Below are 27,276 nucleotides of genomic sequence, written 5' to 3'. Positions count from 1 at the left end.
TCCCTCCACACTGCTTGTGTAAATGCACATTTTGCCAGATATGGCTCCAAAAGAAACCCTGCCTCAGGATAAACCCTGTTTTTAAAGAAGGCTGTCTTAATTCTATTTGACATTTCTCTTCAAGGGGCTAGAAATTTCAGACAGGATTTTTTGTTGGGATAGAGGGAAAAGGCAATTAAGACACAATATTGTTATTTTTTAAGATCAAAGGTTAAATAACTCTGATAAAAAGTAACACTCTTCTAGGAAACACATACAGTTGGGAGAATGGTACAAAAGAATAGCATCTGCCATGGCTCCCCCGTTTATGTTTCCACCACTCACAGTATTATTTAACACAGTGGCAAAGGACTTAATGATTAGTCACTGAGAACAAGATGTTCATAAACTAAATGAGTGTTCTCAAATTAGGACAGACAATTAGAATGGACTTGACCATAAGCATAAAGATTGGGATCTTCATTCTCTCAAAATATCATTAGGTAGCACAGTTTCTAACATATAATTAGCATCTATTAAATGACTGGCTTATTGATGGGCAATGAACAAATCAGTCAACAAGAACTCTGTCAAGGGGATATGGTCCTAATCCGGTCATTTTCTGAGGATCTAACAGTATTTATACTACTAACAATAGGTATGGATACATGAAGTTTCCCCTAATTAGTGCTTGTTCCCAAAGGGTTACAGCATGTCATCTCCATACCCATAAGGGGAGAACATGGCCAAAGAAGGGAAAAGGTTAAGTGTCATGAGCCATGATGAATGGAACAAAGCTGATGAAAGGCCATCAAGCTATAAGAGGAGAAGAGTTCTCATGCACTACTACTCTTCTCTGGCAGAGCCTTAAGATCTTGGGCATATAGCTGTGATTCACACTGTTAAGTACAGGCAGTGGGTACATAAAAATAAAACAGTATCATTAAGCTTCTTTCTCCCAGACAGAGGAACTAAGACACCACAAAGAAAATAACTTTCCCCAAGGGAACATCATGACAAGGACTCTATCCATTTCATAATTCCTTCCAAAACTATTGAAGATCCAGATTACAGCTCTAGGTGGCAAGCTGCCTACATCTAGATATTTCAAACATAAGGTAAGTCCAGATTCAGATTCACTAGCTCAGTCTATATGCAGCCAAGAACTTGAGTATGAAACTCCAATTTGTAAAGAACCATGATGAATGCAATACACAGGAATAATCTACTTCTCTCTCCTCCCCGATGGCCCTCTTGAGAAAGCAGCACATGCAGGCAGGACCTGAGTGTCACAGGAGTTGCCATCAGTGGTCTTCACCCTAGGTCTGGGTGTAAGTACTGACCTAGAATTCCTGTGCCAGGCAAATCCTTGAGATGACACACAGTCAAGGATTATTCTTTGCATTAGGTTCTCCATATCAGTCACACTCCAAAGGGAGGCACTCCAGACCTGTCATTTTTGCCCATCTACTGTCTTTGGCATCTAGTCCAACTGCAACTAGGCTCCAGTTTTTAAAATACACTTGTGCCCATTAACTCTTCTAAAGAAACCTTCCCAGCCTCTTCTAGAGTTTCTCCTTATAACCATTTTCTAGTTGGAATGTGGTATGCTCCAAATACAGATTTCTGGTACCTTTCCAAAGTTCAATCATGTGAAACCCTCCCTCCCCATATAGAAAAAATATATCCTTCCAGCATCATTTGACCGAAGTATAAAGCAACCTGGTTGGCCTCCATGCATCCGATGGCATCTTCCAAGAGTGAAAACTCCACGCAGACATAGCCATAGTCGTAACCTGGGGACAGCATTTAAATACAGACGGGAGTGGTGTTAGTGCCTTGCAAACACAAAAGACACACTTAAATCCCCTGCTTCTGAACCCCTTAATACAAGCCCTCCCAACTAGCCCCTCCCTCCCCTATACTAGGCAAAGCTGCTATTCCAAACAGAAAAAAGTACTGAAAGAAAATCTGGATGTTTCTGGACTTTGAGAGTCATTCCACAGTGGCTTTTTCTATTAACCAAGAAGATCCTTTGCTCTCTTTAGCACTGATGGTCTGGTGAAGGTGCCCCAGAATTAGGTAATCCCACAGTTAAGTTCAAGTGGGCACCCAAAACATATTAATCACAGGGTGAATCTTCTGGAAAAACAAAGTCAAGAAGAACAGGGAAGTATCTGGAAAAAAAAAAAAATGTATCCCAAGAGAGGAAGGAGAAGCAATTATCCCAAAGCTATGCTAATAGTCACCACTTTTCAAGCAGAAACCACCTTCAAAGACAGAAGTGCTGACAGACTGAGGCAACTATTCTGTTTGGATACCACAGGAGGCTTCTGGTTGGCAGGGGACAGACCATTTCAGGTCTCCTCTTTTTTTCTTTGTTTCAACTCAAGTCATAAACCAGCTTAAATCTTTATGAAAGGAAGAAGGTGTAAAAGCATAAATAAATTCAAATAGCTGGGTCCAAAACTGTGCTTGTGCACAAAGATTGGCAGTGGGGTAGGCTGGGGGAGAGACAGCAGTTGTTAGCAATCAGTACATGTTCAAGAACTGTATGAACCATTAGAGTTACAGAATACCCTTCACCTTTCTCCTAAGCAAGTGTCATTTGCAACTCTCATGACCCATGAGACTGGGAGCTCATGGGATTTACAGGCTGCCAAGCTCTAATACTAACCCATCCTATAATTTCCCAGATACTGGCACCACATGACTACAAAACACACTTGGCAATGCAATGCTCCACAAGGACTTCCATGCTTCCTCCACTGCCTCCCAGGATAAAGACACTCCTGTTTAGAAGCAACGCTGTGCAAATAAACAGCAAGAAAAAGATGTGACTTGTTCAGATGAGAAAAAAACTCAGGGAAAGAGAAAGAGAAACAACACAAACCCAGGTCAATTTGGAGCAGTAAGTATATATAATAGGAAACTAAGTATCATTACATTAAGGTATCAAAGACCAAAAAGTAAAAAAATCAAAATCAAAACAGACAAAAATTAGAGCAACAGAAAATGTAACTTAAAAAAAAAAAAGAGCAAACTTGGTGACATGGGTTGGATTCTTTGTCACTTGGATTGAATGGCCTGAAATGTTTTATTATGATAAGAATAAAACTGACTTCAGACTTGTTAAATACTCCAAGTTCATTATGAAATATGACAATGGTATAGGCTGATTCTTGCTTAGAATTTTAGGAGTTAACCAGGAAGGAAAAAACAAATCTATTAGAAATCTCAGCATCACTTTAAGCTGAGAGAGATTTTCTATTTGATTTCACAGCTTTGACCAACACTAACCCCTGCAACCTCTACCAAAATTTACCACAAAATCAGCCTCCTCTGATTAGTAACTATTTGAAAAAATGAAACTACTCTAAAGAAATGGTATATATATTTACATATGCCCTGTTAACAATGGAAATTGTCTCGTTACTTAATTCCTTTTGAGTGGATTTTCTTGATCAAACTTGGTGAACATCTACAGAAAACACTGGAAATTTTGTAAAGGGCTCTGATTGTTCCTGAGAAACACTGGAGAGTAACAGAAGCAACTAAGGTCCCTTTTATCACCAAATATCTACTGTAAACATTGAAATGCATATCCACAATCAGAAGGGGGTACCCAAGGAATAAGCAGATATACTCTCAAGTGTGGGGATCACCTCTACAAAGCATATCAAAGTTCAGGTGTGTGGAAAGCAACTCTCTCTATAGCTGCCAAAACGGAGAACACAGGGAACTAACACCAATTGGGAAAGCCTTGAGCTTCTTTTCTGTACTTAAAGAAGTAACTATTGTGGCCCAAAAGGGCACACCACAGAATCTATAGACAGAGAAAGAAAGAAGATTCATGACAACCTTCATACTTTGCTAAAGGACACACAAGACTTTGATACTATACTCACTGGAAAGGGAAAAGATATGTCTGCAAGCAACACTATGAGCATCTTTATACATCAACACTGTAATACTTTATGTTTACAATGTGCTTCAGATTTAATATTAGAATCACAAGCCCAACATTCCATTTCTTTGCCTGAAACTTTAGCTATTACACAGTAACAAAAACTTAAAGTTTAATTATAATGCCTAAAACTTAAAAAAAAAAAAAAAAAAAAAAGTACCCAATCTTGATCCTAAGCATTTTTTGTGTCTCACAGCTGTATAAGGATTTTTCAGGAACTGCCAAAATGCACAATACTAATACTTACATAGCACTTGTTGGTGCAAGGCTGCACTCGAAACACTTTACATACACTAATTTAATCCTCACAAGACTACCCTATGAGGTAAGTACTATTAAGTTCATGGGGTTATAGGCATAGGGAAATAGGCAAAGAAATAAGTAATTTGCTTAAAATCACCTCAATGGTAAGTAGCAATATGGGCTCAGAGCCAGGCAGTACAGATTCAAATCGATGCTGTTAACTGCTACACTGAATAGCCTCTCACCTTTTAATAAAATCCAAGAGTGATACAGATAATCTGAATTCTGAATTTTACAGAGCCCAATCACAGAAAGGGTACAGACAGATAAGACCGTGTCTATCGTTAAGAAATACTGAGATCTGGGTGCTTGAGTGGCTCAGTCAGTTAAGCATCTGACTTCAGTTCAAGTCATGATCTCATTTTGTGAGTTCAAGCCCCCTATCAGGCTCCATGCTGTCAGTGTGGAGCCTGCTTGGGATTCTCTCCTTCTCTCCCTCCCTCCCTCCCTCTCATTCTCTCTCTCTCCCCCTCCCTCTCTAAAATAAAATAAAATTTGGGTGCCTGGGTAGCTCAGTCAATTAAGTGTCCAACTCTTGATTTCAGCTCAGGTCATGATCTCTCAGTTTATGAATTCGAGTCCCACATCAGGCTCAGCACTGACAGTGTGGAGCCTGCTTGGGATTGTCTCTGTCTCTCTGTCTCTGTCTCGAAAATAAATAAATAAATAAACTTAAAATAACATAAAATGAAATAAAGAAATACTGAAATCAGCATACCAGTTATCCTTACTCTAAAATACCTATAGCAAAACCTTTTGAGTGGGCCTGAGTATGCAAGTTAGAAAGCATTCGCACTCATGGACTGCTATACTGGCTACCAAAAGTCTTCTGCAAAGACAAAAACCTGAAACTCTTATAATGATGGTTACAAAAATTATAATACAGTAAGACACTTGATATAGGAAACTTAATAAACATATTTTAAAGGCTTCAAAAATGAGGACAATTATATAAAACGTGTATAGGAAAAAGAACCAGAATTAAACACAATGAAGTTGCATCTAACTCCTAGGTTAGACATAAAGTCCGCATATGAGATGAAAACCATGCATTGTCAAAATCATACTCGAACACCCCAATGTGAAGAACAACATACCATCTCTCAATATAGGTTAAGTCCAACACTGCCAGTTTTTCCTCCAGCGTTGCAACAGATCGCTTTTCTTTTGGTTGACACCAGATGAAGAGGCTGGCTTGCATTTAAGGGCCATAATGTATGAAAAACATATCACTTTAAATAACAGAATCACAGCTAGCACAGTGAATGCTCACACTTAGAGAAACTTGGATACAGAGACCAACTGAAGCCACGACTGAGTCACATCCCACCTCTCATGCTCACTTCATGAGAGGGAAGATGGGGTTGTAGAGAGGGGTTGAGCAAGCACAGGTGAAATTTGAAAATGATGTAATGCAACACAACTGTACATGAACATGATTACAATGGTTGTATTGTTATAGTGGGATAACTGGGGATTTTTTTTATAATTCACAGAAAAAGTTCTAGCAGACCTGTTCTACCACAGACCTAAACATTCTGAAAACAACCAACAAACTTTGCATTCAGAATTGCTAGGAACCATTTGGAATCATTAAGATGATAAACTCAGTGTTAACAGTCCCACAAAAAGATTCTTACCTAAAGTGTAAAAAATTCTTTTATTACGTTTTTCTTCTACCACCACATGCTGGAAGAAGCCTGGTGGCCTGATGGGTCTTTGCACTTATTTATAGGACTATTAAAAAGCATATTTTACTCCATTTTCTATTCCAAATGTGTAGATTTCTAAAAGAAATATGAATGCTCCTTACAGGTTTGGTTTTTTAGTTTAGTTTTGTTTTTTGGGCAGCTGAGGAGGATGAGAACAGGGAAAGAGAAGGAAATTTATAAAGATAACATTAAAATTTCAATTCTTGGGGCACCTGGGTGGCTTAGTCGGTTAAGCATCCGACTTCAGCTCAGATCATGATCTCATGGTTTGTGGGTTCGAGCCCTGCATTGGGCTCTGTACTGGCAGCTCAGAGCCTGAAGTCTGCTTCAGATTCTGTGTCTTCCTCTCTCTCAAAAATAAACATTAAAAAATAACTTTTTAATAAAAAAATAAATAAAATTTCAATTCTTCTTCATATTCACTAATCACGTGGTTGTCTATTCTCCAAAAAAGTACCTGTGCTAAAAACTAACCAGGTGCTTAATAAGTGCTTATTAATAAGGTGCTTAAAAAGTACAGAAAACAAAGCCCTGACAAATAATATACAGTATCTTTTAGTCTCTACTCCTAAAAAAGCTGACTCAAGAGACGCTGACAAAGGTGGCCCTCAATTGTTCAAGTCAACTGTAATGTCTATACCAAACCACACTTTTGTAACAATTACACAGCAATATTTATTTAAGCAAATGAGATGAGTAGCCCTACATTCAAACTAGTCTAGAAAAACTCAACTAACATAAACAATTCTGGCTCAATTTCCCATTAGGAGGACTAAGTGACTTTGATAAAGCCCGGAATATACATACCAACTATGAAATGTAAAAAGAATTTTAAAGGATTTTAAAGGACATAGGCAGCGGGGAATCATGATGAACACTGAGTACAACGTATAGAATTGTTGAATCACTATATTCTACACTTGAAACTAAACTATACTGGAATAATAATTAAAAAACAAAAAGAAGTCATAGAGGGGCAAAGAGGTTTCTTTATTTTAGTGGGTATCTCTGAGGAAAAGAAAACACATTTTTTTTCTCTAAACAAGGATTATTATTTCTGTGGGAACAAAGCATTATGAATATAAAAAGCACCATGACAAATCTTAATAGAGATTCAAGAGGGCTAAAGGTCCTATTTTCGTAATTCCATTTCATGGGGCTACAGGTTTTTAGAAGTAAAATATTATCAAGTTAGAGATTTTAACAAAAACCAAAACAGAACTGATCCAGGTATTTGAATTCCTATCAATGGGAATAATATACCAAAAGAGGCCAGTGTGCAAGATTTCTAAGAGGTACTTTGCCCTGCTAAACCCTCAGGTGAATATGCACCTGCAGCTTGCATTATGAAAATTAGGAAAATATCTGATTTATATGTCAACCTATAGTGTGGGAAGAATAGAATTGGACCCAGGAGGGGCCCCTGGGTGGCTCGGTAGGTTAAGCGTCTAACTCTGGATTTTGGCTCAGGTCATGATCTCCTGTTCCTGAGATCAAGCCCCGCCTCAGGTTCTGTGCTGAGCAAGGAGGCTGCTTGGGATTCTCTCCCCCCACCCCCCGCCCCCGTCTCTGTCCCTCCCCCAATCATGTTCTCTTTCAAAATAAACATTAAAAAAAAAAAAAAAAAAGAACTGGACCCTATGAAATTCATTACACTGACATCTTATAAGCACTTTCAATCCTCTCCCCCTCAACTATGCACCTAAGGTTGCTGGTTTCTAACAAAAAAAGATGAAACAAGGAAGATACCCACTCATGATTACTTGCTAAATTTTTTAAAACTGCATATGGTTCTATTTTATTTAGTGCTCCATCTGTGCCAACTGATTATAAAAGAAAAAAAAATGGGGGTGGGTTTCATTTTCAAGTAGTTTTCAAAGTTCAAAATTAATCTTAGGGTCACTTCATCCTTATGATGGTTCTCTGGCCCCGGGATACCATTTGTTAGGAAATTCTCACCCTTATTTGATTCATTTCAATTCCAATGACATTAATAATGCTATGTGAGCATGGCGGAAGAGGAGGGTCCTTGCCCTCAGAGAGTCTGGTCTAAAGGAAGACTTATAAAATAGACAGGCATAGACTACCTCAAGATGCTATATAAGTCAGAAAAGGAAACAATTATTATTTTTTATTGAGACAGAATTACATAACATTGTATTGGTTTTAGGTACACAACATAATGGTTCGATATATGTGTATACTGCAAAATGATTACTACAATAAGTTTATAATTAATACCCATCACCACATACAGTTACCAATTTTTTTTTCTTGAGAACTTTTAAGATCTATTCTCTTAGCAACTTTCAAATATACAAAACAGTACTGTTAACTACAGTCATCATGATATACATTATATCCTCAGGACTTACTTATCTGGGCACAATTTTTTTTTTTAACATTATTTATTTATGTAATTTCTACACTCAATATGGGGCTAAAACTCAATATCCCAAGATCAAGAGTCACATGCTCTTCCAACTGAGCCAGCCAGGAGCCCCTGGGAACAATTATTCTTTACAAAGCCAATGATCTAGTTCAATTTTTGTTCACTTGAAAACAAACAATCTACAGAGCGAACAGCTGGAGTAAAAGAGGAACCTCTGCAGATCTACTTTTTTCCCCAGCCAATAACACTCTATCCTGGCAGGAAAGATCGTGTAAGTGTGGCAAAAGGATCACTGAAGAGAGGAGCAGCACCACTGAATGCTGTAGCAAACTGCCCATGTAGAGATAATCCCAGAACAAGAGAAGTCCCAGATGAGGGGTGACGTCTTTTCATTCCCACATCCCCAACACTAGCATAATACCTGGTACATGGTGCTGCTCAGTCCACACCACATCAATTGTAATGAGTATCTTCACTGGAGCAAGACACAAGAAAAGTAACTTCTACAGTTTGTATATATGCAGAAGCTAACTCACCACAAGCTCCCAGTCAAGCCACTTCTCTCTGGGCTTGGGTTATCCATACACCAAGTTGAAATGATGGTAACTTCTTTGCAGAGGGTTTCAGGAGTGCATTTCAGTACCCCTGTGCTTCTATTACAAAGCATTAGGGGGACGCCGGGGTGGCTCAGTCGGTTAAGTGTCCGACCTCAGCTCAGGTCATGAGCTCACAGTTCATGGGTTTGAGCCCCACATGGGGCTCTGTGCTGACAGCTCAGAGCCTAGAGCCTGGAGCCTGCTTCAAATTCCGTCTCCCTCTCTGCCCCTCCCCTGCTCGTACTCGGTCTCTCTCTCTCAAAAATAAATAAACATTAAAAAAATTAAAAAAGAAAAATAAAGAACAAAGCATTATTAGGGACTAAAGATCAAACAGTACCTGTGTTGCTGTTCCTCATATGTGCCCCAATATTAACATTTTAGCACTGATTTCCAGTTGATGCTAAGAATATACCTGCTTCTCCCACAGATCACAAAGCTGTTTTCATTTCAAGTGGGAGGAAAATATGTCCCAATCAACTTTTTTCCCATTGTCTTGGCCCTAGTGCCAAATTAGAGGACAACTCAACACTGTTCTAATGGGCTCTGGGAGGTTCCACAAAGATAATGGCTTCTGAGCTAGAAGTTGCTCAAGTTAACGGATCACACGGGCCCAGCCACTCACCTATTCCAGAAGTAAAACAGCATCCAGAGAAGGGTCAAACAACTGGCATTCTGTGAGACTCACACTTTGACCAGATCATAAGCCTAGGTCACCTATGCCTTATAACAGAAAACTGATGCCCAACTAAATTGACTGGATACCAGCCAGATCCACCTTTGAGAGCCCCATCTGTGGTAATATAGAAAGATATTGGGTCTCTGTTCCAGTTTCCTGGCGTGGAGTTTCTAAAACCCTTGGAATTTTCTGAGTGATAGGGTGATATGATGTCTTTTGTTCTAATGAGGTGACTCTTGGCAGGCTCCTAGACAGCATCAGGATGGGGCCTGGTGATCAAACTGTCCAAGCTTTGATTAGAAGTTTGGAACCTTTGGGGGCGCCTGGGTGGCTCAGTTGGTTGAGTGTCCAACTTTGGTGCAGGTCATGACCTTGCAGTTCGTGGGTTCAAGCCCTGCATCAGGCTCACTGCTGTCAGCGGGGAGCCTGCTGCAGATCCTCTGTTTCCCTCTCTTTCTGCCCCTCCCCCCACCCACACTCTCTCAAAAATAAATAAACAAATAAATAAATAAAAGAAAGCTTAGAACTTTTGGCCTCACCACTCCCACCCCTCAATTTGCAGGGAGGGGAAAGGAGCTGGAATTTAAGCTAATCACCAGCAGGTCAATGATTTAAACAACAAAATGCCTGCATAATGGAACCTCCATAAAAACCCCTCAATGGTAAGATCTGGAAAGTTTCCAGGTAAGTGAAAGCATCCACATGCATCTGTGTACAACTGTCTCTACTTTTTGTCTGATCACTTCCTGTAACATCCATGCAGTCCTATTTTATTTTACCTCCTCTGAAAATTAGGGAAGGTCGTTAACAATTATTTACTGACCTCTCTGACCAATAATTACCTCCAAACATTCATTTAGGTGTTATTCTTTTTTATATATTTTTTAATGGTTTTATTTATTTTTGAAGGAGAGAGAGAGAGAGACAGAGCATGAGCAGGGGAGGAGCAGAGAGAGGGAGACACAGAATCCGAAGCAGGTTCCAGCTCTGAGCTGTCAGTACAGAGCCCAACGTGGGGATCAAACTCACGAACCACGAGATCATGACCTGAGCCGAAGTTGAACGCTTAACTGACTGAGCCACCCAGGCACCCCTAGGTGTTACTCTTTTTTAAAGCCTATTGCCTCTAAAAGTCCTATGTTTGCCATCCTCTAATGACTTTAGGATTAAAATAACTGAACATTTTTCATCAAGTTACCCAGAGTAGTAAACTTCAAACTTAAAGCCAAAAGAACCCATGATGCATGAGAACTCCCAGATTCCTTTGATTGATTATCCCAGATCCCTTAATTGATTTATAAGATTCTGTGGCCTAGTCAAAAGAGGAATACAGAACACTCATCCCATATACCCATTTTCCACAGAAACTGAAGTCTCTAAAGTCAAAGATTACAATACTCATGACAGCCAGCATATCCTCTGCACCACAACATGCTATAGGTATTACTTGGATAAATAAATCAATAAACAATAACACTGAACACTGTCCAATATTTTCAAAGGTAGAGCCATATACTAACCAGAATGGCACAGAGGCGCCTGGCTGGCTCATTCAGTAGTGTGTGACTCTTGATTAAAAAGGGGGTGGCTCTCTGCTGAGTGTCTGACTCTTGATTGCAGCTCAGATCAAGCCCTGCATCAGCGTCTGCACAGAGTGTGGAGCCTGCTTAAGATTCTCTCTCTCTCCCTCTGCCCCTCCCCTGCTTGCACTCACTCTTGGTAGGTAACACCAAAGAATGAATCGTAAGCTTTTCAAGGTTATAGGGTGTTGTTTTATTTTTAAATGATTAAAAAAAAGAGAGATGAAAATATAACAACATTTTCTAAGCACAGCATAATGAACTGAACTGAGACTAGGGACAATTAATTATGAACTCTATAAGTACCAGTCAGTAGGCCATTAACATCTGTGCTGAAACTTGGTAAATATTCTATATACTCATGAAAATGCTTTTAAGAAATCAATCTTTATATGACTTGTCAACTGATTTTTAAGAAGGCTTAGCTTCTAAAACTGAGATGTAATTCATACCATAAAATACAACCTTTTAAAGTATACAATTCAGGGGCTCCCTGGACAGCTTAATTGGTGGAGCATGCAACTCTTGGTCTCGAGGCTGTGGGTTCAAGCCCCGCATTGGCTGTCGAGATTACTTAAAAATAAAATCTTACAGGGGCACCTGGGTGGCTCAGTCGGTTGAGTATCCGACTTCGGCTCGGGTCATGATCTCACAGTCCGTGGGTTCGAGCCCCACTTTGGGCTCTGTGCTGGCAGCTTGGAGACTGGAGCCTGCTTCAGATTCTGTGTCTCCTCCTCTCTGCCCCTCCCATGCTCATGCTCTGTCTCTCTCTGTCTCTCAATAATAAATAAATGTTAAAAAAAATTTTTTTAACAAAATCTTTTAAAAAATAGTAAAAACAAAACAAAACAAAACGAAACAAAACAAAACAAAACAAGGATGCCTGGGTAGCTCAGTCAGTTAAGCGTCTGACTTCAGCTCAGGTCATGATCTCATAGTTCCTGAATTTAAGCCCCACCTTTGGCTCTGCGCTGACAGTGTGGAGTCTGCTTGGGATTCTCTCTCTGCCTCTCTCCTACTGGCACACTCTGCCTGAAAATAAATAAACTTAAAATAAAGTGTACAATTCAGTGGTATGTATATTCAGAAAGTAGTGCCACTATGTAATTCCAAGAAAGCTTACGTGTAAATTAGAAGTGAAAAAGTAAGAAACATGGAAGCAGGTAAATACTGCTTTAATTTACATTCTGAGGGTAGAGAATTTAAGCTAGGAAAGGTGAACACAGGAGAGATGTTCTTGTGCAAGGGAAAAGTTAAAGGAAGAAGCCAATTTATTTTTTTTTAATTTTATATGCACAGAGCCTGACACAGGGCTCGAACTCCAGAACCACGAGATCACAACCTGAGCCAAAGTCGGACGCTCAACAGATTAAGCCACCCAGGTGCCCCACCAATGTATTTTTATACCCTGTAAACAGTTTGTATGGATGGCCTCTATCTTCTGCCTATTGAAGGTAACTGTATAAATGACTTTTCCTACCTGGACTGAAGCTGGGAATCAACCAGGCTGCTACACTATTCAGGCTGATTAATGACCCTTTTATTCTTGCTACTCCAGCAGAAGAAACTCTTCCATGAGTTTCTACTAACCAACCAAAGGCACAGGAAGTGCTATCTCTCATATGACAGGTAACCCCCTCAAATGAGGGTAAAGGTCACAAACCACCCACGCTCTCTAACAGAACCTTCCATTCAGTGTTTAGGGCAGGAAACTTAAAAAAATGAAGTAAGGCAGGGCAACCTGGGTAGCTCAGTCAATTGAGTGTCCAACTCTTGATTTCAGCTCAGGTCATGATCCCAGGGTCAAGGAATTGAGCCCCACGTGTCTCCATGCTGAGCGTGGAGCCTGGTTAAGATTCTCTCTCTGAGGGCACCTGGGTGGCTCAGTTGATTAAGCATCTGTCTCTTGGTTTCGGCTCAAGTCATGATCTCACGGTTCATGAGTTCAAGCCTCACATCGAGCTCTGCACTGACAGCACAGAGTCTGCTTAGGATTCTCTCTCTTCCTCTCTCTCTCTGCCCCTCCCCTGCTCGCACTGTCTCTCAAAATAAATTTTAAAAACTCAAACAAAAAAAAAGAAATCCTCTCTCTCCTCCTCTCACACATTCTCTCTCCCTCAAATAAAAATAAGGCAAATCTTAAGTGAAATAAGCCATACAGAGAAAGACAGATACCATATGGTTTCACTCTTATGTGGATCCTGAGAAACATAACAGAAACCCATGGGGGAGGGGAAGGGAAAAAGAAAAAAAAAAAAAAAAAAAAAAAAAGAGGTTAGAGTGGGAGAGAGCCAAAGCATAAGAGACTGTTAAAAACTGAGAACAAACTGAGGGTTGATGGGGGGTGGGAGGGAGGGCAGGGTGGGTGATGGGTATTGAGGAGGGCACCTTTTGGGATGAGCACTGGGTGTTGTATGGAAACCAATTTGACAGTAAATTTCATATATTAAAAAATAAAAAAAAATAAAAAAAATAAATAAATAAAATGGATAATTTAAGTTGCAATAAAAAAAAAAAAAAAAAAAAAAAAAAAGGCAAATCCCAGGTAATTCCAAACAAGACTAAAATTAATTCTAGTTGCATTCACCTCTCCCCACACTTACCTGACCCCTCCAGCATCACATGGGATTCTCCTCTAGGTGTGTTGTCTGCACTTGGCCACAGGGTCTATCGACTACCTCTACAAGACTCATCCAGCCCTAAAAGGTGTCCCTTGGCTTCCTAGGCATTCCTGTTTTTAAAGATCTGCCACCTTTGCCTAAGGGTTCTCGGTAAACATCTTCCCCAAATGTGGAACCAAACCTAATTAAGATTCCTGGTTGAAAACAACACCTTCTTCAGTTTCACAAATTGACAAGTAAATGTGCTATTTTCCAATTAGCCTATGGTATTTCCTTAAAAACTAAAAATAATTACTTGTCTATTCTATAAATGCCAAAAATAATGTAAAAAAATATTCATTTGCATTTTCCAACTCACTTTTTCTAAATGATGTTAAGCTATTGCGTCTTTAGCTACCCCATTTGAATTACCATAAACTATACATGTTTTGTATCAGTGTCAATCCATTCCATAATGGACTTCTGCCCCTGAAGTGACAGATTGTCTCTGGGTTTTTCTTTTCTTAAAACTTCTATTTTATCAACATGGTCGTAAAAACTCAAACCATTTCAGGGCGCCTGGGTGGCTCAGTCAGTTAAGTGTCCGACTTCAGTTTAGGTTTAGGTTGTGCTCTCACGGATCTTGAAATCGAGCCCTGCATCGGGTTTTATGCTGACAGCTCAGAGCCTGGAGCCTGCTTAGATTCTGTGTCTCCCTCTCTCTCTACCCCAGCCCTGCTTGCGCTCTGTCTCTCTCTTGTCTCTCAAAAATGAATAAATGGTAAAAAAAAAAAAAAAAAAAAAAAAAAAAGAAAGAACAAAAACCCTCAAACCATTTCAACTGTGCAAAATGAAAGGATAGGATATGAGCCTGTTACAGAAATTGGACCCATTCATTGTATGAATGAACGCTGAAAGATTCAAAGCAAGATACTCCTTCTTCCTAACACCACTTCCATCAGCCTTCTATCTTTGCTATACTGATTAATAAAACAGTACTACAATAATTCTATAGGGGTGCCTGGCTGGCTCAGTCAGAAGAGCGTGTGACTCTTGGTCTCAGGGTCATGAATTTGAGCCCCACATTGGGTGTAGAGATTAGTTAAATAAATAAATAACAATTTTTAAATAATAATTCTGTAACACTTCAGTGAATTGAAGAATTCACTTCTATGAAGAAATGAAGAATTACTTTCTATGTCTCAAACATAGAAACATTGGGAAACATAATCCAAAAACTATGTCATCTGTTGCTTAAATAATACAAATTCCTTTGGAAAAAGTATCACAGCAAGTTTGTATACCATATAGTATGTAGTAAGTCCACCTAAAAATCAAGAGCAATTCTCTCTATATTCATAGGTTACAGAAACACTTTGAGAATGAGAACATCTACAACCATTCCAAGATCTCTGGAGGAGATATGCTACCTAAACAGAAAGTACAACTAAGGTCATAAAACAGCATCAACCCTACTCTAGCTCCCACCCCAGCTCAGTACAGCAGAAGTGGCATGAGGCAGACAAGGCAAGTGTTTGCCATAGGCTCCAAAAGCACAAAAGCATTAGTCTTTTTGACTTAAAGAAAGTGTACCTGCTTACTAAGTCTCTTTTAAATAGTGCCAAAAAGTTCTAGAATAAAGAATATAAACATAGTCAATCTAATGCAGTGGTTTCTCACAATTCAGGGCACATCAAAATCAAGTGGAACACCTGTTAAAGCAGAGACAGCTGGGCCTCACCCCCAGTTTATCATCTGGCAGGTCTAAAGTGAGGCCTGAGAATTTGTATTTCAACAAGGTCTGAAGTAGTGCTGACACTGCTGGTCCAGCACCCACTCGGAGAACCACTGCTCTATTGTTCACAGAAGCTGTTCACTGTAGTCTTTATCTTACAAGATTTCTAATCATTTAACAATAAAATATATCAGCTGCATGTCAGTTTTTAAAATTTTTTAACGTTTTATTTTTGAGAGAGACAGAATATGAGCAAGGGAGGGGTAGAGAGAGAGGAAGACACAGAATCCAAAGCAGGCTCCAGGCTCTAAGCTGTCAGCACAGAGCCTGACAGGGGGCTCAAAATCTCGAACTGTGAGATCATGACCTGAGCCGAAGTAGGATGCTTAATTGACTAAGCCACCCAAGGCACCCCAGTTGCATATCAGTTTTTCAACTTTTTACTGAAAATAATTTCCAAGTTACAAAAAAGTTACAAGAATAATAGCACAAACACATGCATACACCTGTTACCCAAACTCAGCTACTGATATATCTTGTTGTGTCTATTTTATCATTATTCTCTTCCTCCCTTCTCCATATGCATCAAATATTTTTCCCTAAACCACAGGAGAGAAAAAAGTATACACCATGGTCCTTCACTCCTAAAAACTTCAGCGAGTTATTTCTTAATAAGGATATTCTCTTATTACTCTTATTTAAATTCTCTTAGATACAGTAGTTAACCAATTTCGGTGAATTTAACATTGATACACTACCACAACCTATATACAGAACAGTTCCATTGTGCCCCAAAATTGCCATGTTTCTTTCTACTTTCCAAATCCTCCCCCAACACCCTGGCAACCACGATTTTCTATTCCTATCATTTTGCTTTTTCCAGAATGTCACAGAAATGGAATCATATTGTATACAGTCTTTTTAAAAATTAGATCAAATACATATAACATAATATTTACCATTTAACCATTTTGAAGTATGCAATTCAGTGGTATTAAGTACATTCACAATGTTATATAACCATCCCCACTATCTATTTCCAGAACATTTTTATCACCCCAAAAGGAAACCTTATACCCATTAAGCAGTCACTCTCCATTTCCCCTCCTCCAGCCCTTGGTAACAACTAAATTACCCACTCTGCTTTCTTTTTGTACAGATATGTCTATTTTGGATATTTTATATAAATGGGATCATATCAGGGGTGCCTGGGTGGTTCAGTCGGTTAGGCCTCTGGCTCTTGATTTAGACTCAGGCCATGATCTCACGGTTTGTGGGACTGAGCCCCACATCACGTTCTGCACTGACAGTGCCAAGCTTGCTTGGCATTCTCTCTCTCCCTCTCTCTGGCCCTTCCCCACTCCTGTGCGCTCTCTCTCAAAATAAATAAACACTTTAAAAAACGGGATCATGTGAGAGTATGTGCTCTTTTGTGCCCAGCTTCTTTCACTCAGCACAATATTTTCAAGATTCATCCAAGTTATAGCATGTATCAGTATTTCATTCCTTTTTATGCAGCATGTAGCCTTTTGAATCTGATTTCTTTTACTTAGTATAATACCTGAAATTCATCCATTTTTAATGTTGAATAGTATTCCATTGTATGTACATACCAAAGTTTATTCATCCAGTCACCAAAACACATGTCACTCCTGATACTTTTTCAAGGAGTGTAATGTTACTCAAGGTAATTTTCAACTAATGGGGTTATAACATATTTACAAATGGCAAAAAACCTCAGATATACACAACATTATGTAGGTTCACAATTCTTATCTGCAATTCTAAAAGCCCAAAATCTCTTAAATATCAAGGTTTTTGGTAAATTTTCAGGTCATGTGAAGTCATTTGGAAACAAATCCTGACCAGTACTATACTGAGTCCTTTACTGTCTTTAGTCAGTCCTCTTAGTGAGAATATTCATATATTTTGAAGTATTACTATGTTTGATATACATCCCACTGGGGGATAGAATTCATATATGATCTACGTACCACATTATCTTTCTATATTCAGAAAAAGTTATAATTTTGACTTTTGATCCCACAGATTTTGGATAAAACTTGTAGCCCTGTACTTACACAGCTCTAAATGAAACAAAAATTAAATTGATAATTACTAAACTCAGTGAGCAGGCATTAGTCTTTTTTTCTGTTACAGACTGCCCCCCCCCCCCCGCCCCATTACACCAGTGAAAAGGACGAACTCTACCCTACAGTCCCCTTATGAGCAATGTCCATCCCACAAGATCATTGCAGGTTATCACACAACCTAAAAAAACTAACTGCCATTCATAAAAGTCACCTTTTCTGCTAAAATACACATACAGTCTTTTAACAAGCAACTGTTAAAGTTCTTAAAACATCTGATTGCTCCAAGGCATATTCTTCAGCAGATATGACTGCATTGCTATGGAACCTAAATGACCCTTTACTGTTGATCACCTGAGAGGAGATCATAGCTGCTCTCTATATACTTCACAGATATTCACTCATTCCATGCATACTGAGAACGCATCAGTGCCAGACACAGTGGCAAGTGCAACAGGAGGGAACAAGACAGACAAGGCTCCTGCTGTCATGGAACTTTCTAGTGGGAGGAATAAGACACACAAAACCACTGGAAAATAAAAGTGATAGATCCTATGACAACAAACCAGGATATGATGAAAATAACTAAGGAGTGATTTTGGAGTAGGTAGTGAGGCAAGCCCCTGAGAGGTGAAACTGAAGCCATGAACTAAATCCCAGAAGACAAGTGAGGATCAGAGGGGAGAACAGTGCAAGGGCCCTGACAGAGAAAGAAGTCTGTATTTGGTCAAGCCTACAGAAAGGCTCAGTGTGGCTAGAGCATAATAAGAAAGGTGGAGAGCAGTACGGGATGAGGTCAAACAGCTAAGGGCCAGCTCATGCAGGATTCTGTAAGTCAGAACAAGGAGTTGCAAATTTCTTGCAAGTGAGATGGAAAACCTTTAGACAATTTTTGGCATGGCAATAACATGATCTGACAGGTATTTTCAAAATTTCATTCTACTTGCCATGAAGAAATGGATAACATGGGACTAGTAATCCCGTTATCTCATTTAAAACAAAAGAAACATTAATACATCATTACTTCATATAATAAAATGCCAAGAAAAGAGTGTATTTCCTGAAAGGTGATTTTTTTTTAACCACTGTCTTAAATTATTTTACAGGAGTATTAATTAATGTCTTACATCTGCCAATTATTATTCTAACAGCTACTACAGTAAGCAAATTTAAGAACTTCTATGGACCTTATAAATTAATATAAGCGTTACTCTGCTAATAAATCTGACAATATATAAATTCAGTCAGTACTAAAGAAATGAAGAGTTTAAATTGCTATTTAAACATCAAGACATCTCCTTTCCAAATATACCAATGCTTAACGAAAACACAATTAAGGAAATAAGACCAAAGCTGAGGTTACTGCTGTCAGTTGAAAAATAACTGCAGCCTATAAATTCTTTTAGTTCCTAAAGATAATAGTGAATGAATAAAGTGTGTATGAGACATGCGCACGCGCGCACACACAAAGACGTGAATGTGTGAATGTGTAAGAACATAACTACTCTTCTGTTTTCACAAACTCAGAATTGATGCTTTTAAAACAAAAAAATAATTAGCTTTCTAAAAAATAATGTTTCTGAGTTTATTCTCAATTTACAGACCAACTATTTCTAGACATGACACAAATATCAAATTATTTCAAGCACAAAAATTTATTTTTATGGATAGTTTCCCTCTGCGGAACCAAACAGAAAAAGCAGCTACCTAGTTAACATGAAAAATTTATTCCATGTAAATTGTTTAGAAGTAAACTATATCCTCAAAACACAGCACACTCTTTCTTGAAGAGTTCTTAAATTTGGATTACTAAAATTCTGTAAATAGATTAATGGTCTACTTTCTTCAATTGAAAATTCTGCAAAAGACACCACTTAAAGATTACTTTCATATTTAAATCATTTCATATTATGTAACCTAAAAATATCAGTCGATACCTTGAATGCCTAACATTTCACTTCCACTTTTTCTGTAATGTATTAAGATTTGAAGGAACTGACCAAACTTGGCACTCTAAGACACTAGGAGGATATTATGAAAAGTTTAATCTGCAGTTCAGACCACAGAGCAGAGGTCAAAGAGAAAGCTCTTCTGGATCTATCCATGAATTTCAACAAAACAGCTGTTGCAGGACTTCATTCTCAGAGCAAGACTGAAAATTCAAGAAACCACTAATTTGTACAATTTCTCTGGAAAGTTGTAAATGTCACGCTGAAGCAATGAAATATAAATTTTTAAATACAGTAAGTTTATTAAATCCTATGGGCTCATACATAAAAACACCACCACCATGAAGAACATAAACAGCAAGTTTAACGATTATATAAAATATATTCAGGGGTAAATGCTACAACACTCACTTTAGATCTCACAGGCACCCAGAAGAACTGGAACAATGCATCCTCATCGCCCATGTGTGGACAAACAGCCACAAAGAACCACAGCTAAGACTAAAGCTGGCTGTTATTTGAAGACATCAACAGGAGACTTCTGGAAATCTTAACTGTGGTTTCTTAAAAAAATTTTGAGTAGCACATGATGCAGAGATCTGACAAATACCCTTCCTAACCCAAGGCCACATGCACGTCCAGAAACTCACCTGTGTTATACTCCTTCAACTGCAAGTCCTTTACAGGCGTGCCATCAGGAGTCCGAAAGGCATTAAGAATCTGCAAGAATACGGTGTTTACACTAATGACACAAATCATTATCTAACACTGAATATTTAACTTTCCTTTTTGTTTTTATTCTATATAATTTAAAGCAATCATTACTTTATAAAGGCAAAATTAACCCATGCATACTCTAGGCACTCAAAACTGTTAATGAGTAGAACATAATTATTAAAAAATTCCTAAGTACGTAAAAAAGGCAGAAAGAGCATAACTGTCAAGAACTTGAGCTTTGAAATCAGACTGCCTACATTTCAAGCCTCTCCTGCTCTCTTGCTGTGTAACTTTTCAGTGCCAAGTTTCTCATCTGTTAAAGAGAAGATGATGCCCTGGGCTCAAGTCAGTAGAGGGCCATGGCACCTAACTCCCTCACACCTAGTCAGTTCTTTTCCTCATCTTCAAATGGATTGTTCTCTCCCAGCAGTCAGGCTTGGCTCAAATGTCATTTTCTTAGTGATGCCTTCCCCAAATACCCGATCAAAAACAGCCCCTACCCCAGTTACGCTCTACACCTTTATTTATCTTCAGAGCATTTATCACTACCTGAAATTATGGGGTTTTGTTTACTTTTTTATTATCCATGGAGGCAGTGACTTTACAATATCCACTGCTATATTATTCAGTGCCCAGCATATGCTTAATATTTACAGGGAATGAATAAAGAGTACCTATTCATAAGGTACTGTGATAATTAAAGAACTAATGCATATAGATGTCACATAATGCCTGGCACAGAGTAAGCAGTTTGCTCTTCTTATTGTAATATTCTGACCAGATTTCCCTGTAAGTTCAGCTATAATTTAGTCAGCCAGTCCTTTAACAATGACGAGTTAGGCAGCTCCCAGTTCTTACTGTTGTAAATAAACTGCCTCTTTATGTATGCAATCCAATCCTCCCTCTTAGATTATGCCCTAAAGGATGATTATCAGGTCCAAGGACAGCAATTATTTGTCAAAATTTTTTGTTTGTTTGTTTGTTTGTTTTTAACAAACCCCACCTCAGTGAGTGAATGTATAACTGCTGAAACCTAAATAAGTTCTATGGATTGTACCAAAGCCAATTTCCTGGTTTAGCTATTGTCCTGTAGTAATACAAGACGTTAACCCTGCAGGAAGGACACCCAAAACTTCCATGTACATTTCTTTGCACCTTCTTGTGAATCTATTAACTTTTCAAAATACAAAGTCAAAAAACATTTTTTTAATTGACAGAAAAAAAAAAAAAGGAAAAAGAAGAAAGAGGCTTACCTCTTCTTTTGTGGCATTTTCAGGCACCCCGCTTAATCGAATAAGCTTGCTTGGTTTCTCCTCACTTGGGCCAGTCCTATAATCTTGATCCTTGAATCCACAATAAAAGATTATTTCAGAAATGAGTATATGTTAGTATGCAAATGAAAGTGAAGGTAAAATACAGGTTCTTAGGAGCAAAATCAAAATGACTTGCATCATATAAGGTATGAAAAACTATAATTTTCTCTATTTTTTTGAGTTCCAAAATTTAATTTCAAATCATTAGTATATAAGTGTGCTAAAACCAAGGCTCACTGAAGAGTCTTGGAATATAAAGCAGAGCATTAAGAGAAACAACACTGAACAGGACTTATAATTAGGGGAAAAAAACATATTCTCAAAAATATAATTTTCTTTTCCTGAATGAGAAAATAGAAAAAATTCTTAAACCAGATGCCATTTGTCAAAGATGTCAACTATAAACAAATTTCAGAACAAGACCAAAAGGTGTCATCTGACCATACAACTTAACAGTACAATTCAGAGAAATACGCATTTTCCATATTCACAAAAGCCTTAACTCCGATGTCTTTTACTCTTGAAAATATCCTGAACAATAAATTATATAGTCAATCAGCTCTAACATTCTCAAAATCCATTTGGTTAGCATGTCTTAGGATTACTGTCCAAAATAACAGTAACCTGAGTAGAGATGAGTAAAGTCTATTTCAAAGATAATATTTGCATTAACCAACTGCAAACATAATTCTCTTCTCTTAGATTATATATGTTAAATTATATATTATATATATTGAAATTCAACAATTAAGTTAATTAAGTTAACTGTAAGAATATACCTGCAATATTACCATCACTTCCTTACAACTAGGAAGACTCCTAGGTATTCTGTATATCCTAAATGAGTTTAAACAAAAAAATGGACCCTACGGTGCCTAGGTGGCTCAGTCGGTTGACTGTCCGACTCTTGGTTTTGGCTCAAGTCATGACCTCCAGGTTTGTGGCTTCAAGCCCTGCGTAGGGCTCTGGGCTGATGGCACGGAGCCTGCTTGGGATTCTCTCTCTCTATCCCTCTCTATGCCCCTCCTCTGCTTGCTTGCACAGATGAGCTCTCTCTTTCAACATAAATAAATAAACTTAAAACAAAACAAAACAAAACATAGAAAATGTTCCCTAAATAGCTACAAGGCCTGACTAGCAAGAATTTAGAGAACCAACTCCCAAAGACATACTTTCTAACTAAATTATCCCAATGCATTTCAATCAGCACCATAAAGCAAAATAAGAGATACATGAGCTGCTCTAGAGATGTACATTCCATTCCTGAATATACATTTTGGGTTTATTTTTTTTAAGGATTTTATTTTTAAATAATCTCTACATCCAACCTGGGGCTCTAATTTACAACCCTGAGATCAAGATTCACATGCTCTACTGACTGAGCAAGCCAGGAGCCTCCCAGGACCAAGGATCCTGGACTCTACACTTCATCCAGCAGAAAAGCAATCTACTCCATTAACATACCTGAAGGTCCCGTTGGGCATCTCGGGAAGTTTTGCCCTCTGGAAAAGACTTGCTCTGGCCATAGGCAAATATTTGGCTTCCTGGCAGCCTGTGATCCACATCACGGTACTCCATGCTTCTGTAATCAGTGTCTTCCCGGCCAAGAAAGTCCAGACCACCTTCTTCTTTAAACACACCAGCATCTGAACTCTGTTGCTCACCTCCAGAAAGCTGTGACTTGTCTTGGTCTTGAAGTGGACTTTTGCTGTTCTGAAAGTCCGATGAAGACTCATGTTCAAAGGCTACATCTTGTTTTTCTCCTTCTCTTGTTTCTGAATGTTCAAATTCTCCTTTCTGAATGCCAAAAGCAGGCCTTTCTGTTGTATGGTCATGTGTGGATTCTTCTCTCTTGTTCACGTTCATACCAGAATGTTCTCTATCTTGTGTAGAGGGTTGTATGTAATCCAAAATATTTGGATCCACAGAGGGCATCTCCCTATCTTTAAACTCCATACAAGGTCCCACCTCTCTGCTCCTAAAATCCTGATCAGTCCTGGACCGGTGTCTACCTCTGAAATCTGAGTGTGGCGTATCCCTGTCCCTAAAGTCTAGATCACTAGTACCTGAACCTCGGCCTCTAAAGTCCACCTGTGTTCCGTCTTTGTCCCTGAAGTCCAAATCAGATACATCTCTATTCCTAAAATCAGAACGGGACTGATCTCTGGCCCTGAAATCCAAATCCGACAAATCTCTTCCCCTAAAATCTGCATGGGATCCATCCCGGCCTCTGAAATCTAAATCATAAGTGCCCCGGCCCCTGAAGTCAGATGAAGGAGCATCCCTACCTCTGAAGTCAACAGTGTGAGCATCCCTGTCTCTGTAGTTCATGTGAGATGTCTCCCTACCTCTATAATCCATAGAAGTACCATCTCCACCCCTATAGTCCATAGGTGGTCCTTCTCTATCCCGAAAATCCCCAGAATGTACGTCCCTACCCCTGAAGTCCAACTGTGATGAATCTCTGTTCTGGAAATCAGAAGATGAAAAATCTCCCCCCCTGAAATCATGTCCAGGTCCCTCCCCTCCTCGATAGTCACCATGCGGTCCGTCTCTAGCGCCATAGCTGAAAGAATGCTCCTCTACATTTGCAAAGGGAGGCCCCGAATGCCCCTGGAAATCAAAGGGAAGTGAATCTCTGCCAGGAAAGTTGCCAGAGTGTCTCTCTTGAGCATGACTCTTAAGGGGAGGAGGAGGATAATCCCTGTTCCACCCGGGAGCAAACCTTTCTTCTTGGCTCCCACTGTAGAAACAAAGACAGTGTTATTCATATTGTCCAGAGAGTTTGAAATCTACACACCAGCATATTCTTCTCTAATCACAGCACATTCTTCTGCAAACATTTTTTTTTTTGGCAGAGTTCTGTAACAAGGTCCTAGATCTGCAGAAAACAGCAATGTTTTGCTATTTTAAGACGAAGTGGCGGAGTAAACTTTTATGCTCCCATTTCAGAACACGAGGAAAGTCAACACAAGGTTTTCAACATGACTGCTGCAGAAAAAGCTTTCACCCAGTCCTGCAACAGGGAAAATCCGCAACACCAGATAAGCTAGCAATGGTGACACACTACAAAAATTTCCATTTCCTACAGCCAGGGAACTTAGAATTCCAAGATCAACATGATGATTCCTATACATCAAATAAATCAATGCACCATAAATGTATGACAGTAAATTTTAGGTGGTGTCTTTCTCATTTCAGCATACAGGGATAACATTCCAAAATATTTGATTACAGCTACAGCATGGACACTACCTAGATCAGAATGAATGCAGGTCCAAAATGAAAGAACACTGGCTGTATATCACCAGCAGGAGAACACAAGTGTATACCAGCTGAGCATCAGCCCTGGCTGTATCTAAAATCCAGTTCTACAGTGGTTCCACCTAGAAGCGCTCTCACCTGGGTCCTAATATTAATACTATCCAAGAGTATCACAAAAGGCAGCATGAAATCATGCCACGAAGCGTTCATACATCAACCTAGCCAAGCAACAGCATCCAGAAGCTTAATGCTGAAAGAGACTTAGAGCATTAGGCCTTCAAGTATTATCTCCAAGTCCCAAAAGCTGATATTCCAGAATCTAATGCCTCATGCTATTTTTTAATAGTAATAAAATATATTTAAAAAATAAGCAAAGTAAATATTAAATTCACATTCTCAGTTTACAAAACTCAAGAGATAAATGAGAACTGCTCTAGTCTTTCATTCTACCCAAATCTTCCCTAACCTTCAGACCATTTTACATGCTTTGGCTTTGGTAAAAGGGAATTTAAATCTGCAATTAGATACCTAGATCCTAAGCTTGAGGGGAAGGAGAGAGCATGAAAAAGGAAAACATGAAATGATCTGAAGGGTTATCTGCTATTTTGCAGTAAAACAAAAGTATTATATTAGGAAATCAAGTCCAAATCAGCTATCTTCTTCCAGAATATATAGGTTCTATTATATGACCCTTCTGAGCACAGACTACACCACCAGAGAAAGACTTGAAGGACACTCAGTTCAGGAGAAAGTTACAAGGCCAAATCCTTTCTTAAAATAATAGGACTTCAACAACAGTAACCTGAACATTAGAATGATGTATATTTAATAGATTTCTAGAACATGATGATTTCTATTAGCTCCCATTAACATTAATTATGTCTATGTGGTTCATCATAAGAGGAGCAAGTTTAAATGTTCTTCATAATACAGTATTGCACTAAAACTGATGCATTACCACTAACTCTAGTGTTTTATTTAAAATCATCAAATCCCAAAAAAAAAAAATAAAAAAAAATAAAAAAAAATAAAATCATCAAATCCCAATAATTAGCTTACAGTAAGCCTCAGTTGATAGACACTTATGGGTGCTGAGGCATCTAAATCTACATGTTTTCTGACCAGAATGCATCTAACACTGTCTTTGAATACTGCCCTAAGATTATCTTACTCTCTTAAGTTGGGAAGATCAAATTCATCTAGAGTAACCTACCCCTACCGTACTTTAGGGTTCTTAGAACTGTATTTTATGCAAGATACAGTTCTATTAACGTAAAATAGCAGCGACTACAAAAGCCATTTTCTTTTCTTTTTTTTTTTTTTTTTTAAATTTTTTTTCAACGTTTTTTATTTATTTTTGGGACAGAGAGAGACAGAGCATGAACAGGGGAGGGGCAGAGAGAGAGGGAGACACAGAATCGGAAGCAGGCTCCAGGCTCCGAGCCATCAGCCCAGAGCCTGACGCGGGGCTCGAACCCACAGACCGCGAGATCGTGACCTGGCTGAAGTCGGACGCTTAACCGACTGCGCCACCCAGGCGCCCCCAAAAGCCATTTTCAACCAAATAAGATAAAACGTAAGAAGTTAAAATGAAATAATCATTTTCCTACAAGATATCTTTTTTAAAATCCAGAGCATAAGTCTTCCAAAAACTTATGCTATATAAACTATGTCTCCCTTTTAGTCAAAGATCTTAAAAATAGCATGTAATAACTTATTTAAAATGAAGGGAAATATGACAATAAATTTCATATTTTAAAAAAAAGGAACTAGTAAAACGGATCTCTGGTTACAGAAGGAAAAAAAATGAAGGTGGGGAAATAGAATTTTAAATAATAAATTGGTGAAAAGAAAAATGTTCTAAAAACTTTTTTTTTTTAAGTTATGCAATAGAGCTAAGGTTACCCAACATTTCTTGAGGCTTATCTAAACAATCTAAATTAGGTTAATTTGTATAAGAAACAGCCTTATTTACAAAACAGTCATCCATAAATATGGGCAAAAAAGGATAAATTACAATCTAAATATTTAAAAATGTTAAAGTATAAGCCCACTGATCTAGATTAGGGATTGGTAAAGTTTCCACAAAGAGCCAGACAGTATTGATATTAGGCTTTGCAGTCTTTAATTTTTTTTTTTTTTTTAACGTTTATTTATTTTTGAGACAGAGAGAGACAGCATGAACGAGGGAGGGGCAGAGAGAGAGGGAGACACAGAATCGGAAGCAAGCTCCAGGCTCTGAGCCATCAGCCCAGAGCCCGACGCGGGGCTCGAACTCGCGGACCGGACCGCAAGATCGTGACCTGAGCTGAAGTCGGACGCTTAACCGACTGAGCCACCCAGGCGCCCCAGGCTTTGCAGTCTTGATCACAACTATTCAACTTTGCCATTGTGGCATGG

At 38.7% G+C, this 27,276-nt stretch overlaps 1 protein-coding gene across 13 annotated transcripts in view; it reads right to left on the bottom strand.

The window, feature by feature from the left end:
• RBM6 (RNA binding motif protein 6) overlaps nucleotides 1-27,276 on the bottom strand; it is a 104,911-nt gene that overhangs the window by 54,280 nt on the left and 23,355 nt on the right. For 8 of the 13 annotated variants that reach the window (XM_042929422.1, XM_042929424.1, XM_042929421.1 and 5 more), the window contains 4 exons: nucleotides 23,077-24,355; nucleotides 21,553-21,642; nucleotides 20,233-20,302; nucleotides 1,702-1,775 (listed from right to left, as the gene is read on the bottom strand). The exons of 1 other annotated variant lie outside the window; for it this stretch is intronic. In XM_042929422.1, the coding sequence (XP_042785356.1) occupies nucleotides 1,702-1,775; nucleotides 20,233-20,302; nucleotides 21,553-21,642; nucleotides 23,077-24,355 (1,513 nt within the window). Of the gene's footprint in view, nucleotides 1-1,701; nucleotides 1,776-20,232; nucleotides 20,303-21,552; nucleotides 21,643-23,076; nucleotides 24,369-27,276 lie in introns of those variants that run through there. 4 more of the 13 variants (XM_042929430.1, XM_042929429.1, XM_042929433.1 and 1 more) reach the window with 4 other exon arrangements.

Source organism: Panthera leo, chromosome A2 (genome assembly GCF_018350215.1).
Source record: "Panthera leo isolate Ple1 chromosome A2, P.leo_Ple1_pat1.1, whole genome shotgun sequence".
Lineage (NCBI taxonomy): Eukaryota > Metazoa > Chordata > Mammalia > Carnivora > Felidae > Panthera > Panthera leo.
The sequence above is the reverse complement of the archived record's forward strand: the minus strand, read 5'-3'. Positions and strand labels throughout refer to the sequence as shown.